General features: G+C 38.7%; 1 protein-coding gene across 1 annotated transcript; it reads right to left on the bottom strand.

Moving 5' to 3' along the window:
* Nucleotides 1-15,664: 15,664 nt before the first annotated feature.
* HRG_08906 (uncharacterized protein) lies at nt 15,665-16,098 on the bottom strand (the record flags this gene model as incomplete). Its single annotated transcript, XM_044867377.1, has 2 exons — nt 15,665-15,730; nt 15,802-16,098. The coding sequence occupies 2 exons, from the start codon at nt 16,096-16,098 to the stop codon at nt 15,665-15,667; spliced, it is 363 nt and encodes a 120-aa protein (XP_044717398.1).
* Between the last annotated feature and the right edge of the window lie 949 nt (nt 16,099-17,047).

Genomic DNA, 17,047 nt, shown 5'->3' on the forward strand with positions numbered 1-17,047 from the left:
GCTAGCCGTCGCGCTTCTAATCGCTTCTAGGATAGCTACGATACTTCCTATCCGCCTAAGGGGTAGCGGGGTACTCCCTTAAGGGAGCGGCACCCTTTCTAGGGAGATATCTATTAGATCTATTAGTTAATAGCTTATACTATTACGGAGTAGGTAGAGGTATATACGTAGGTGCCGCTTATAGGATAATATTAATAAGCTATATAGAGCTCTTTTATACGCGGCTAGCCCGCCCTTATACTTATAGGATCCGGCCCTCTATATATAACTATATAGCTTAGGCCGCGGCCTAAGCCTATTACCTATAATAGTTAAAGACTCTTATACCTATTAGTTTATAGGTAAAATACTATCGATAGCTTATATTTTACTTATAAGATAAAATAAAGATTTAACTAGAACTTACTTATAAATAAGGACCCTTTATCTAAGATAATACCTTTTAGAGGTTTATATACTAATTTAACTTAATAATAAAATAATTCTACTAGCTTTAAAGCTATTATTATATTAAAGATAGGAAAGAAAAGGTAATACTTAATATATTAGTCTATAATTACTAAGATCGTATTAATATCTTACTTATTATACTATACTTTAAGTAGACCTATAGTAAAGTCTATTAATAATTCTTCCTATAGTCGTATAAGATATAGTAATAATTATATAGTACTATAAGGGCGATGCCTCTTAGATACTATACCTTAATATACTAGGTATAACTAAATATATTTATTTACGTCTTATATTATTTTATCTTAGTAAAAGTTCCTTACTAATAGTTCGCTAATATATTAAGAGCTAAAGTATCTTACTAATAAATCGTTATAAAAGAGCTATATTAGCTCTTACTATAAGGCTGCCTTTAAAGGTATTATAATATAACCTTTTTATAGTATTAGTCTATTTAGGCGTACTAACTAAAACCCCTTTCCTTTTAAGAAGTCTTTAGTCTTCTTTAGCTTACTAATTACTATATTAACTAACTAAGTACGTTTTAATAACTCTAGTAATAGTTTTAGAACTTTTATTATATAAACCTTTATATAGTAGGCCGCTTTTTTAGCGGTCTTCCTTAAAAGTAATTATTTATAACTAGCTCTCTCTTTAGCTTAATCGGCTAATTATTTAGGTCTCGCGCCTAAATTATTATAGTTTTACTATAAATAAGCTTATATATTTTCCTTATATAAAGGCACTTTACTATACCTATATTAACTTAAGGTTAAGTATTTCTTTACCTATAAAAATGCCTTATTATTTCTCTATATAGATATAGTATTAATAGTAGCTAGTTTCGCTTATAGCTCTAGTAATAGTTTTATAGATAAGGGCTTCTCGCCTTTATATCTAAGTATTCTTAATAGCGCGTCTACTAAGTTTAATTTACTTATACGGTGCTTAATCGTAAAGTTAAATAATACTAAATATATATACTATCTTACTTACTTTCTATTTAAGGAGGTCTAGTATATAAACGTTTAAAGGTTATAGTAGTCCGATAATACCTTTACTTTATATACTACCCCTTTAATATAATATCGCTAGTATTTAAATAACTTAACGATAGCGAATAGTTCCTAGTCTAAAATCCTATAATTAAGTTTAGCTCTAGTAAACTTCCTTAATTAATATGCGATCGGATAGTAACGCCCTTTATTATTAAGTTAAGAGATAATTCCTACTATCGCGAATTACGACGTATTTAATTCGATATAAATATATCTTTCTAGATTATAATATTAAAGGAGTAAGGCTCTTTAAAAAGCATCCTTAAGAGCTTAAAACGCTGCTTATTTAGTAAGGTTTAGCTCTATACTTCCTAGCTTCTTCTTATTTTTACTCCCCTTTAGTAATATAAGTAAGGGCGCTATAACTCTTAAATACCTATATATAAATCGTTAGTAAAAATTATAGAACCTAAGAAAAACCTAAATATTATAGTAGGTTATAGGCTTAAGCTATTAGGCTATTACCTCTACCTATTAAAGGTCTATTAATACCTTATCGATAGATAAAATAAACCTAAGGAACTTAACTAACTATTAATAAAAGATATACTTTAATAGTTTTATATAGAGCTCTATAGCCCTTAGCCTTTCTATTACTTATCTTAAGTATTTAGTATATTCTTTTCTTATCTTAGGGTATATAAAGATATTATTAAGATAGACTATATAGATTATATTTATAAGCCCCTTAAGCGCTTAATAGATATAGCTTTAAAACGTAGCTAGTATATTAGTAAGTTTAAAGGGTATTACTAGGTATTTAAAATATTTATAACGCGTTTAAAAAGCGGTCTTTTATTTATCTCTTTCTTAAATTCGAATATATTAATACGTATTCTATATATTAATCTTAGAAAAATACTTAGCTCCTTAATAGCGGTTAATAATCTCTAAAATAAAGGGTAAAGGGTACCGATTCTTTTATATAACCTAGTTAAGTCTTTAGTAGTTTATATATAGCTATAAGGTACTATCCTTCTTTAAAATAAAAAGAATAGGCGCCCTAGCTAGGCTCTTTAACTCCTAGATTATTTTCCTTCTTATTATATCTTAGATTTAGTCGCGTAATACTTAGAGTTCCCTTTATAATAAAGGGCAAATCGGTCTATAAAGTAGTTCTATATTAAGGATTAAATTAACTAAGTAATCCGTTCCCTTTTTAACTAATAGTAAGTTAGATTTATTAGCCGAGAAAGTATCTTTAAACTAGTAAAGAGTTAATAGGATTTTAGCCTATTCTTCCTATAAAATCCCTTTATCTTTATCTTTATTTAGTAGTAGGATTAGCTTAAGATTAAGCGCTATTATATATACCCTTACTTTATTCCTATATTCTTAAAGGAATCTATAAGGGCTTTATAAGGTTTCGCGGCTTAGTTAATACTTAAACTACTACTATTATTTCTATAAAATAATATAGATACGTTTATGCTTTAAGATAGTAACTAATAAAAGGATTAATACCTAATTATTTAGCGTTAACTTATTAGTACTAATATAAAAATAAGTAATTATCTTTTTAGTACCTCTTATATCTATTATTTAAAGCGGTACTAACTATATTCTATACTCCCTTACCTTACTATTACTAAGCCTTAATAACTTAAGGTATAATAGCGCTACTTATAGTAATCCTTACTATTAAGTAAAGTATATATCTATAAGGTTAATAGTACTATAAGTATCTAAGTATATAGGGACTTTAATAGGGTTTCGCTATAATATCGTTATAGGAGTTTTAAGTAACTATCTTATAAGTATTAAGTTTACTAAGGGAGAGGCGTTTACCTTAATATCTTACCTTTTCCTTATTTTATAGTATTAAGTTTAAGAGTCTTTACTAGGGTTTCTACTTTTAAAGAATTAGTATATTCTATATATAGGTATCCCGGCTTATTATATTAAAAATATATAATTAGTAATTAAGTAAAAGATCTTCTTCCTTAATAACGTCCCTTAGTTTAGCCCTTAATAAGTATATTACTAGCTTACTAGTTATCGGTTAAATTAGTAGTATTTCCTTAATAATTCGGCCTAGCTTATCGGCCTCTTTAATTCCTTCCCTTATATATACTACCTTAGGGTATAGTACTATTTCTTATTCTTAGTTCCTTTAAAGGTAGAAGCAGTATTAATATATTACTTCTTATTAATAGTAGTATCCTAATATTATTAAGCGACTTATATAAGCCCTTCCTATTAGTAGGTATAAATAAGTATTAAGTAAAGGTTAATTTAGTCTTAAAGTTATAGCTCTAACTTAGCGAAAAATATAAGAGTACGTGCCTTTTCTAATAAGCGTTTAAAATACCTTTTTAAAGAGTTAAGGTATAAGCTAAACTTTAAGGGGGACTAGCCTTCTTATTAGTAAGCCTCCTTTAATTATATCGCTAATAGTATCTTCCTATTTATAGTATCCTTAATTAAGATAAGTATTTATTCTTTAAAGTATACCTAATCTATACTATATTTAGTCTAGTTAATCGTTATTTATTCTTTAAGGTATCGGCGCTATCTCGCTTTATAGTCGCTATATATATAATCTATTATATAGAGGATCTTTATTTTATCGCGACGAAAACGTTTAAGCGCTGCCTTAAAAGCTTCCTTTAAATCGTAAGTATAGTTTAAACGTTTCTATATATTAGTAGGTTAAGATAATTAAGTAATGTTTTTAATCTTAACCTTGCTACCGCGACTACCGTTTAATTTAAGGGAGTAGGACTATCAACGCTTTCTTAAATAGATAGCGATAGTATTAGCGCGTTTAGTAATTTCCTCCTTTAATTATATAACGCGATCTTATAGGCGTTTCGTTTACTTTAGCTCCTTAATATACGCTTAAAGAGCTATAAGCTTTTCCTTATAAAACGGTTATCTTATACTTATTAATAGCGATATCTTCGATATAGTTATAATACTATCTATAGTAAGGGTCTATTCTAAGGATATATCTTCTTATTTTTTATCTCTTAAGTAGATACTTAATATATATAATAAAGAGGCCTTAATTAGTTAACTATTATATCGCGCTATAAGAGCGTTATATAGTCTTTTCTAAGTAGCTATCTCTATTAAGTAACTAAAAAAGGAAGCTTTAGAAATTATAGGAAAATATAATATATATAGCGTAGTACCTCTAGCTATCTTTACTACCTAACTAATTATACTATAATATATATTCCCTTATAATAATAATCTATAAAAAGAAAAAGGAAGAAAAGTATAGGCCTAGCTTATATAAGCGTAGAGGCTACTTATATATAGACTTAGCCTAGACCTTAGTCTAGGCCTATATAAGGTAAAAGCCCTTATATTATACCCTTACCTAGCTTTTAAAGAAGCGTACCTTTAAATGATACTTAATACTATACTTAAGGGGATAGAACCTTTATATAGACTATATACGCTTAGTTATAGAAAAAACGTTAGTAAATAATATATAATACCCTTTTAAGCGAGCTTTTTAAATAGACTATATTATTAATAAGGGCCGCGCCTTAAGAGTTAGGCTTTAATACTTATAGCTAGGGAGTAAAGGTAAATAGAATAGCGTATAGCTAGCTTTAGTAAGCTTATAATATCCCGCTCCCTTTATATTAGCGTATAGTAATAGCTCTTAGTACTATAACGTAAGGGACGGTACTTTAGTATATAAGGCTTCGCTCCCTCTTATATAAGGCTATATAAGTACCCCTTTTTACTATAGTTATATTATATTAATAGCCTTTTTATATCTTAGCTACCCTTTTAGTCGCTATAGATATATATCCCGTTTATATAATAGCTACTACTATATATAAGGGAATACCGATAAAGCTTATAAAGGTATTACTAAGATTACTTATTACTAGAGTCGCTATCGTTAAACCTAACCTCCTTTTTATCTTAGTATATATACTCTTTTACTACTTAAAGTATATTTACCTATACCTCTTAGCGTAGGTACTTTAAAATCTAATAGGATTTACTACTATAGCTTATATAGCGACCCTTTTATTGCTACCTCTTTCTATCCTTAGTCTTTAAAGTAAAGATAGAGATATATATAATATTACTTCTTATAAAGAGAGATATAAGAAGTATATATAAAATATATAAAGGTAAAATTAAAAGTAAGGGGTCGGATAGGTAGGATAGAGATATTTAATTCTTATAGGGGTAGTAATTATAGTAAGGGAATAATTATTATATTACCTTAATTATCTTTATTTCTTTTATTTAACGCCCCTCTTTATACTTATTTAGTATCTTAATTAATAAAGAAGATCCTACTTAAAAAAGCTATTAATATCCTTTTAACTACTAAGCTTTTTACTAGTTTTTCCCTTTTTTTTTAGCTGTTACTAGTATATCCGTTTTATCTCTCGCTACCTTTATAGGAAGCTATTACTACTTTTACTTCCCCTCTTACCCCTACCCTCCTCTTTATATTTCCTTTTAGCTCCTTCCTTAAAACCTATTTTTTAGCTTCCTTAGTCCCTCTTACTAAGAGATGTCTCTAAGAACTATAAAATTAAGCTATACTTTATAATATACCGCCTTAGCTATAGCCTACTCTTATAGTAAGGGCATAGCTAATATAGCTTTAGGTTAGTAAGTATATAAAAGAGGTTCTTAGCTCTATACTTATTCCTTTACTTAAGGAAAGTAAGGGCCCTTTTAGGTCCTTAGGCTCTTTTAGACCTACTTAAGGAATAAGGGCCTAAAGAGGGGAAAGTCCTATAAGAAAGGGGGCCTTCTTAAAAGGGAGAAACCTAATTAAATAAGGGGCCCTCTAAAAGAAAGACCTCTTTCTTTTCTTTAGCTATAGATATTACCTTCTTATATAAGCTATTAGCTCCTTTTATAGACTCTTAAGGCGGGCTTTTAAGGATAGCTTCTTATAGACGTCTTCTAGCTTAATTTACTATAAAAAGATAGCTAGCTTTTACTTTAGTAAGGGTTTCGTAAGACTATTTACTTTTATTAATACTATTAGAACTTAATAGATCGAAATAAGTCCCTTTTAGACCTTTTTAGTATAACTAATACTAGTAGATATCGATATATTATAGCTAGGTTAATAGCTTACTATTTTCTATAAGAATTTATATAGTTTATATATTATTATATTTTATAGATAATAGGGTTAAAATTTATAGTTATAAAGAAATAAGTAGCTAGCTAAGGAAAATCGCTTCTTTTAACGCTTTTAAAAGAGCTAATAGCTTTACCTCTATACTTAAAGTTATAATAATAGCTTACTTTAAAGCTCTTTAAGTAATAGTTCCTTTAAAAAGGGATATAATATACCCTTATAAGCTCTTTTTATTTAAGGAATTATCTATAAAGAATAAATCGCTTAAATAAAGAAAGATTTTAGTAGCTAGTTTCCTTCCCTACCCTCTTAAGCGTAGACTATATAATCTTATTAAATAAAGATAAAGGATAGCTCTATCTACTACTTCTTAATGCTTAGGGGTAGGATTCTAGTTATACCTAGCTAGCTAAGAGACTATAAAAGAGATATTTAGTTTAGTAGAAATAGCTAAAAAAAAGCAAGGAGCCTACCTTCTATTAATATTAGTATTTCTCTTACTCCCTAGCTTAAAAGGATAGATTAAGTAAAAGCTTTTCGTTTAATATAGGTATAGAGGGAAGCTTCTTATTAAGGGAATTAAGGAGGAATTTATAAGCGACCTTATTAATATAGGCGTTCTAGGTAAGCTAAATAGTCTATTAGGACCTATTTTAAAGGATTTATATCCCTAGGAACTACTTTAGCTCCCTTAACTTAGTTATCTTATACCTTTATTATAGGCCTTATATAGCCTCCCTAGCTATTACTTCTTCCTCTTTTAAGTAAGCCTAGATAATATTATCGATATAAAAGAAAACTATAATTTTACCTTTTTATATTATATATAGTTCCTAAGGGACTTTCTTAAAGCCTAGGGCTTTAAGGGAACCTATTAAATACTATTACTAAAGAAAGGGTAATATTTATAGTCTATATAGAGCTTTCCTAAGCTATAGAACCTTTCCTAGCTATTAAAAGCTTAGTAGAAGGCATATATAAATAACTTCTTTTTCCTTAAGTAAGTAGTTAATAAAGGCGTTAACTATATCTATTTAATTAAGTTCGAGGTCGAATTCTTTTACTATAGCTATAAGGGTATAAAGAGATATCCTTACTAAGGTAGTTGCCTTAGTAAGAAGATCCCTTTTTTCCTACTAGTTCCTATAGATAACTAGCTAGACTTTATACTTTTAAAGGAAGCTATATTTATTAGTCTTATAGATAAAGACCTACCTATAGCTAAGGACCTATTTTCCTCTTATATTTTCCTTAAGAACCTCTTTAAAAGACCCTAACTCTTTATATAAAGCTAGGTAGTCTTTCTAGGCTTAAAAAAACTAGTCTTAAAAGGGGTATCTTTCTTACTACTTTTAGTTTACTAGTACCTAAGTCTAAGAGGTCTCTTTTATATACCTTCCTTGCTAATAGTAGTCTAAAAAGCTAGCTTACTATAAACGCTTTATAGGAACTATCTTTTATAGGCGTTAGATAGAAGTTAGAAAAATAATCGAAATAAGAAAGTAGTTAGTCTTCTTTAGGAACTATATTAAGCCCTATACCTTCCTTTACTTCTTAAAGTAGGGATAAAAAGGCAGCTAGGTAATCCTTTAAGAGAGGTGCCTTTCCTACCCCCTTAAGAATTAAGACGGGAAGACTAACTAAAAAAGCTACTCTTAGATCTTCTTTTTATTCTATAAGAGGAGGCATAGGAAGGTAGGCGTATTCTAGCTCTACCGCTTTCCTATAGTCTCCTTCTTTATTTAGATTATCTAATCTAGTAACTTCCTCTTCTTTAAAGTCGGCGTTATCCTTAACTACTTTAACGTTAGTTTCTTCTTTTATTTCCTTATCTAGGACCTCTTCTTAAGACTATTAAGAAGGGGGGATTTATATCTTTTAAATTAGCTAACGTTATAAGAGTAAGAGGGGCTATTAATCCCTCTTTTTATCGAAAAAGCTAGATTCGTTAAAAATTATATCCCTAGTCGAAATAACCTTCTTTAAAAGAGGAATCTAGATTTAAAAGATATTTATAGAATTATAACTAATAAGGTAACTAATAAAGGCTCTAGGATTAAGCCTTCTTTTCTTCTTCCTTTTTAGCTATATATTAGTAGTTATTTTATATGCCTTATAGCTATAGGTATAAAGATAAGCTAGCGAGGCCCTCTTCTTCGTAAAGAGCTTAAGGAGAGATTTTTAGTTTATTCCTTAGGTCTTAAAAAGGGTCTCTAGGTCCTTATTATCCCTTAGTCCCCTAGGGTCCCTTAGGGTCCGGTTTTAAAGGTAATAGGCGGTCTTAACGACTTCCCTTTAAAGGTTATAGGGAAGCTTTATAGTAAGTCTTATCGTACGGGCCCTTTCTATTATAGTACCCCTTAATCTTTCTACCCCTCCGTTCTAGGCCTAGGTATTCGGTGCTAATAGGAGGGGTAAAATGCCCCTTTTTTAAAGCTAATTTAAGATATCCTTTATAAATAGCTCTTTATTAAACTATATCTTCTTTACCTTATAGCTAAAGTAGGATTTTATTTAGTTAATAAAGCCCTAGAGGGTAAACTAGTTATACTTACTTAAGTAGGTCTATAAGAAATAAGGGAAAACTATCCCTAAAAAAGCGTCTATAGAAAATATTAGCTTAATAAAGCTTTCTTAATCCTTAGAGACGTTAGTCTAATCGACCTAAGCTTCCTTATATAGCTAGTCTAGCTATAAAGGGGTCCGTCTAGAAATTTATCTCTTAGTCTTCCCTTAGCTATAGTATTTATACTTAATAGTCTTTAAGCCTTTTATTTATATACCCTATTATTAGCCTTACTTATATAAAGCTAGGGGGCCTAGGTAACTAAGTTATACGTACTAAAAAAGGCTGTCTCCTTAGGCTATTAAAAGAGGATCTTTTAAACCTACCCTCCTTTAAGTAAGGAAAGCTAACTTCTTAAGTAGTTCCTTCCTATAAATAGGTTAGAATTTAAGAATAAATTAACTAAAATTTTCCTTAATAAGCTTAATAGTCTAATTTATTTAGACTAGCCTTATAGGCTTAGACGTTATATCCTAGAAGATTCCTTCCTTTTAAAGAAAGCGGAAGGAAATTAGGCTCGTTAAAAATTAAGGGTAAAAAGCTACCCTTTTTCGTTAAAGAATTTATAAAGAACTATTAGGTAATTTTATTATAAAATTCACCCTTTTATACCCCTCTATCTATATAGTTAATTCCTTAGTAATAAGGTATTCCCTTTATACCTTTTTAATAGACCGGAATTATAAGAGTATATTTATAAGAGTCTTTAACTATTATAGGTTATAGGCTTAGGCTACGGCCTAAGCCGTATAGTTATATGCGGAGGGCCGGATCCCGTACGTATATATATGGGTTAGCCGCGTATAGGAGAGCTCTATATAGCTTATTAATATCATCCTACGGACGGCACCTACGCGCACGCCTCTGCCTACTCCGTGATAGTATAAGCTATTAATTAATAGATCTAATAGATATCTCTCCGGAGAAGGCGCCTCCCCCTCGAGGAAGCACTTTACCCCTCCCTAGACGGACAGGAAGTATCGCAGCTATCCTAGAAGCGATTAGAAGCGCGACGGCTAGCGAGAAGGACGAGGTTCTCGCTGCACTAGGGGAGCCGTCTACGAGACCGGCTTTAACCCCTACGGCCTCCGTAACGCCGGTTACGGCGGCGACACTACCGACGAGGAAGCCGCTCCCTTAGCCGACTTAGGATAGCAAGCCGGAGTCCTTTTACTTCTTCCTTAGCCGGCTATAGACGAAGTTTATAACCGACGAGAAATAGGGCCTAAATAGCTATTGCGATATAGCGTGGTATTCGCTCCTCTATACGCTGCCGGAGCCCTAGATACGGCGGATCTCCGGATTCTAGGATAAGGGCGGCCCTAGGGGCAGACGCGACCTATAAGACTTCTTCTAACACCTTATATATACGTTCGGCAACGTGCAGGAGCGGGAGAAGGCGTAAGATAGGCTGCGGACCCTTAAGTAGAGAGACGGATAAACCTTTAGCGAATTCCTTCCTAATTTCGAAGAGACGCTCTTACGGGCAGCGGGGACTACGGTATAGGAAGATAGCATAAAGCTTATATAGCTATAGAATTCGATTACGCCGGCCCTACGGGAGCTACTTATCCCTATAATTATGCCTACTAACTATAGCGAGTACATAAGCCGGTTAATAAAGGTAGCTTAGGGCTACGAGCAGACGCCGCGTTTCTAGAAGCTCTATAAGCGCACGCCGTATAGCGGCGACGGGATCACCGCCCCTCCGTAAGATAAATAACCGGCTATCGACACGGACGGGGATACCCTAATATCGGCTACCCGCACGGACCGGGCTAGACGCGGCAAGAAGACGCCGTCGACTACCCCCTATACCGCCCCGCACTCTAAGCAGCGGGCGAAGTAGGTAACGAGCGAGGAAATCGGGAAGAGGAAGGCTAACGGCCGCTGCCTACGTTGCGGAGCATCTACGCACTTTATATTAAAATGCCCCTTCCTTTTAGCTAAGCGGCCCGTAGCGGTTTAAGTAGCGAAGATAGAACCGCTCCTCGCCTTAGACGATAAGGAGGACTCCGCCCCCCTAGGCCCGGAGGAAAAAGAATAGCTCTAGAGCAAAGACGGGCTCCGGAGCCCTAATTACTAGCACTAGTAAAGGAGAAGGAAGAATTATCCGCCTATATAGAAGAGGAGCCTACTTTAATATAGGTTATAATTAATAACTCCTTACCCGTTGCCGCCCTTATAGACGAGGGCTGCTAGTGCTACGCCGTAGTTAACGAGGCGCTTACGCGAGAGATATAAGTGCTAGTAGAAAAGATCGCCCTAAGGCGAGTAAAGGGCGCCTTAGGCGCGATAGAGGGTGCGGTAATTAAGGGCATTATATAGCTAGCTATAAAGGTCGACGGTTGCTATAAGCTTATCGTAGCCTATATAATCCCTTAACTAGAGTTTCCCTTAATCCTTAGGAAACCCTAGTTATTATATATAGAGTTATACTCGGTTCTATATTAAAGGAAGCTATAGTTTAGGCCTATATAACGGTAGGTCCGCTACGACGACGGTTCCGTAGGCGTAGGACTAGGCGTGCGAGCTTTATACTCGGTATAAGAAGTCCTTGCCTCTATCTTCGTAGGAACCGTGCGACGGGTAGAGCGGGGGCAAGGCCGGGCAGCGGCTAACGCAGCGGTCTACGTAGTTAGCCTAGCGGACATCGATAAGGCCCTCTAGACGAAGAAGCCGAAGTCGCCCTCTAAGCTACGGTAATAGATACCGGAGCGCTTTTACGACCTCCTACCGCTATTCGAGTCCTAGGAAGCGGATAAGCTTAACCCGTATAAGCCGAGGGTAGACTATAGGATCGTACTCCGTACCGATAAAAAGGGGCAGGAACTGCCCGCACCGTTTAGACCGCTATATAGTATATTATACGCGGAGCTACTAGTGCTAAAGAAGACGCTAAGGGACCTCTTAGATAAGGGTTTTATTTAAGTAAGTAGCTCCGAAGTAGGAGCGCCGGTCCTATTCGTGCGTAAACTAAGGGGCGGGATATAGTTCTATTACGACTATAGGGCCCTAAACGCAATTACGAGGCTAGACCGCTACCCCTTGCCCTTAATCTCGGATACGCTCTATAACCTTTCGAAGGCGAAGTAGTTTACGAAGCTAGATATAAAATAAGCGTTTTATAAGGTACGGATCTCGGAGGGTAACGAGTAGAAGACGGCGTTCCGTATACGCTACGGCTTATTCGAGTAGCTTATAACGCTCTTCGGCCTCTTAGGAGCGCCCGCTACCTTCTAGCGTTATATTAATAACGTGCTTTAGGACTTCCTCGATAAGTTCGCCTCTATATATATAGATAATATCCTTATCTATATAAGCGGCTCCTACGAGGACTATATACGGAAAGTACGGAGGGTCCTAGAGCGCCTCTAACTTTATAAGCTCTACCTCGACCCGGATAAGTGCGAATTTAGGGTTAAGAGGGTTAAGTACCTAGGCTTTATTATCTACGTAGGCGTAGGCATATAGGCGGACCCCGTAAAGATCTAGGCGATTCGGGACTAGGCTGCCCTAACTACGTAGATAAGCGTACGGAGCTTCCTTAGGTTCGCGAACTATTATAGGATATTTATTAGGGGCTTCTCCTATATTATAATGCCCCTAAACGAGATTACCGGGAAGTAGACCGCCTTTCGCTAGGGGCCCGTATAAGAAGGAGCGTTCCGTATACTTAAGGACCTATTCTCTTAAGCCCCGGTACTGCTCTAGTAGGACTTCGACCGGTCTACGTTAGTTAAAGCGGACTATAGCGGCTAGGCACTTAGAGGAACGCTCTCTTAGGAGGTAAACGGGCGGAAGCAACCGGTAGCGTTCTACTCCCGTAAGCTAACCTTAGTAGAGCGGAATTACGCTATTTACGATAAGGAGATACTAGCGATTATTAGCTACCTTAAGCAATAGTAAGCGGAGCTCTAGAGCTATAAGAGCTTCGAGGTTCTTATAGACTATAGGAACCTCGAGTACTTTATAACTCGCTAGCACCTCTCGGAGCGGTAAGCCCGCTAGGCGGAGTATCTCTTACGCTTTAACTTCTCGATTAAGTACCGCCCTAGGCGGGACTTCGCGGTCCTAGACGCGCTTTCCTAGAGGGATTAAGAGCGGCCGACGGGAGCGGATATCGAGGCCCGGGATCTATAGCTTATCCTATAGGAAGTACTACGGACTTATATAGGAGCTTCCCTAGTAGAGGAAGACGCGGTATTAGCGAATAAGCTTCCCCCCGCGCCCTTGCCTCGGTCCGGCGAGGAGGGATAGACCGGCCTAGGGGCGCGCGCGGCGAGAGTGTTCTAAGATAAGGCCCTTTAACGCTTATAGGATAGGATAGCGGCTCTAGACCGCACCTACGAGGGCGTGCGCCGCGCCGTTAAGTCCGGCGCTCGACGCTTAGATCCGAAGCTAAAGCTAAAGGTATAGGTGGCCGACTGCTATATCGACCTACGGGGGCATCTACGCTAGCGGGGGAGACTATAGGTACCGGGCGCACTATATACCACGGAAGCTAAGGAGAAGGAGGGACCGCCGGAGCTAGATAAATAGAACGAGCTCTAAGGGAGGCTAGTCTAACTTATCTATAACTTTAGCGTCGTAGGTTACCTAGGCAGACAGGGCATAGTAGCAGGCCTTGCGAGGGACTTTTACTGGCCCCTCCTATAGCACTACGTTTATCGCTTCCTCCGTAACTACGATATCTATAGCCGTACGAAGATCTAGAGGGCGTAGCTTAAAGGGCTGCTTAAGCAGCTTCTAGTACCCGACCGGTTCTATACGTATATATAGATAGACTTTATAACGGACCTCCTACTTATAGAGGGCGGCAACCGCTATATATAGGTAATTAAGGACCGACTTAGTAAGTCTATAGTATTAGAGCTAATGCCGTCTATAGATATAGAGTCTTACGTAGAGCGCTTCTTATAGTGCTAGGCCCGCTCGTATAGCTAGCTAGCCTCTATTATAAGCGATAGGGGATCGAATTAGACTAGCCGCTTTTAGTAGCACCTATACTAGCTACTTTAGATTATATAGCTGCTTAGCACGGCATATTACCTATAGACCGACGGAGGGCCCGAGAGGGTTAACTAAGAGGCGTAGGCTTACCTATAGGCTATCGTAGCCCGTAACTAAGTAGACTAAGACCGATGGCTCCCCGCGGCCTAACTTACGTTAAATAGTAGACTATATACCTCTATTAGGATAGCCCCTTTCTTTATAACGTATAGCTTTAAACTACCCTTACTAGTTCCCTTTACCGTAGACGTAGTAGCGGAGCAGCATAGCAATTCGTTACCGGAGGGCCGCGCCTCCGCGTTCGTATAAAAGCTATAGGAGACCACGGATTATTGCTAATCCGCGATAGCCGCCGCGGCGTAAGATTAAGAGTAGTACGCTAATAAGACTAGGGCCCTAGTAGATAGGTTCGCGGTAGGAGATAAGGTATAGCTAGACCTCCGTAACTATAGGTCGGCACGATTAAAGAAGAAGCTTAACTAGCTATACGCGAAGTTTACGGTACGGAAGGTTATTAGCCTATAGGTTATAGAGCTCGATAGTCTCCTAACGGGGGTCTATAATAAGATTAACGTAGACCTCCTTCGTAGAGCCTCCTCCGACCCGCTGCCTGGATAAGAAGCAGCGGACGCCTAACCGCCTATAATCGAGGTAGAGGGAGAAGACGAGTTCGAGGTCGAAGAGATACGGGCCGCGCGCTAGAAAAAGGTCGGTAGGGGGAAACGCTAGGAGGTCCTCGTTAAGTAGCGCGGGTATCTCGACCCTACGTAGGAACCTATATATAAGTTTACGGGAACCGCAGCCCTCGATAAGTTTAAAGCCCTATTTAGAACGGTAGACGAGAACGACGGACTAGCGGACCACCGATAGTAGCCCGGGCTAAGACTACGAAGTAAGTAAAGCGGAGTAGGTAGTTATAATAACGCGAGCGTAATTATATAAGCAGAGATAAAAATAGCGTTTATTTTAGGGCAGAGCCCCTAGACTACCTAGACCTACTCTTTATCCTTATCGTCGTCCTTATCCTTATCCTCGTCGTCCTCCTCTACCTTATTAGCGGCGGCGGCGCTCTCTAGGGCGCTTAGGCGGCCCTCTAGGCCCGCGAGCTAGTCGGCGGCAGCGGCGGCTCCGGGGGCTCCGGGGGCGGGGGGGGCCCGGCCAGCAGCGGGGGGGGGGGGGGGGGCGGGCACGGCTAAGGGGACCGCCGATAGGGCGACGGAGGCAGTGTCCCTAGTGCCGGGAGAGTTAGCAGCGGAAGCAGAAGAGCTAGATAAGAGGAACCTACTTAGGGACGAGGCCCTAGCGCTCGAGGGCGCGGAGATTGCGGTAGGCGGCGGCGGCGGCGGTAAGGCGATTCTTAGCAGCCCCCCGTGCCTACCCATGCGCGCCGGCCTTTTAAGCCGACGCCGCAGCGAGCAGGACGGGAGGCGCCGCCTTATAGGCGCGGCCGGCACGCGCGCACTAGTAACAACTACCGCCACGGCGGCGCCCGACTTAGTCGGCGCAGGGGAGCTCCTGCGACGCGCACCGCATATAGGGGGCCGCGCGGGCGGCTCCGGCCTGCACTTAGCGTTTATGCTTTGAGAAGTTAGCGGAAAATAGCCACTACGCTCGCTAGGCAGCGGACTTACGGGGGTGGCAGTGGCGGAGGCGGGGGCAGAGGGGCCGGGCGTCACGGCCGGCGGCGGGGACGGCGTCGTTACCCGGAAGGGCGACGTAAGGGCGGCCAGCGCAGCAGAGGCAGAGGCGGCGGCGGTAGGCGCGGTCGCGGGGGCGCGGGCGGGAGCGGGGGCGCGGGCAGGAGCAGCGGCAGCGGCGGAGCCGTCGTCGGCCGTGCCTAGCACGGCGTCGACGAACGACTCCGCACGCTCCGAGAAGGAGGAAGCGGGGGAGGGGGAGGCAGATATGTCTATCGCGGAAGTTAGCATTACGAATTACGGCCTCCCGCTCTATAGGGCGGAGAACTTACTAGTTAAAGTTATTGTTATTAGGGCTATTATTGCTGCTGCGGCTATTACTGCGAGCACACGTTAATAAAGCGGCCCGCATAGCTAGGAACGAACTAACGCCCCGGGTAGAGCGGAACTTACCTATTGCTGCTACTGCTACGGTTAAAGAAGGAGGAGAAGGAAAGGAAGGAGGAAGGGGGGGATGCCGCCTTATATACCCCTAGGTAGAAGAGGCTGCCTAAGGCCGAGGGGACGGGCAACCTAAGGCTTACGTAGGTCCGGGCCGGCCGCCGGCTACCTAGGGGCGCATATAATAGGTTGCGCCCCTATTTAAACGGCCAGCCGGCCGATAAGTATAGAGCCCGGTTCCGGCTGCCCGGGCTAATAGGCGCGGGGATAATAGGGCTAGTAGGGCCAGCACGATTAACGGAAAAGGGCAGGGTAGAGCTAGCGGCACGGGCCCTATAGTGCGGAAGCCGTTAATAGGGCAACGCCGCGCCGCGCTCGAGGGAGGGCATTATATAAGAGTCTTTAACTATTATAGGTTATAGGCTTAGGCTACGGCCTAAGCCGTGTAGTTACGTGCGGAGGGCCGGATCCCGCACGTATATATACGGGTTAGCCGCGTATAGGAGAGCTCTGCATAGCTTGTTAACATTATCCTACGGACGGCACCTACGCGCACGCCTCTGCCTACTCCGTAATAATATTATAGATATTAAGGGAAGTACTAAAGTTAAAGAGAGCTAATTTTTATAGGGGATAATTAAATAGCTCTAATAGTTAGTCTTAGCCTTATTAATCTATAGGGAAGATAAATACTAGATTTACTATACTAACGACTTTTTCTTAATTTTATAGCTTATATAAAGGTAGCGGCGTTATTAGTTACTATTTTTTAGTAACCTAAATCTTATCTATCTTCTTC

The sequence above is a fragment of the Hirsutella rhossiliensis genome, assembly GCF_020360975.1.
Source record: "Hirsutella rhossiliensis strain HR02 chromosome Unknown scaffold00011, whole genome shotgun sequence".
In the NCBI taxonomy this organism is placed as follows: Eukaryota; Fungi; Ascomycota; class Sordariomycetes; order Hypocreales; family Ophiocordycipitaceae; genus Hirsutella; species Hirsutella rhossiliensis.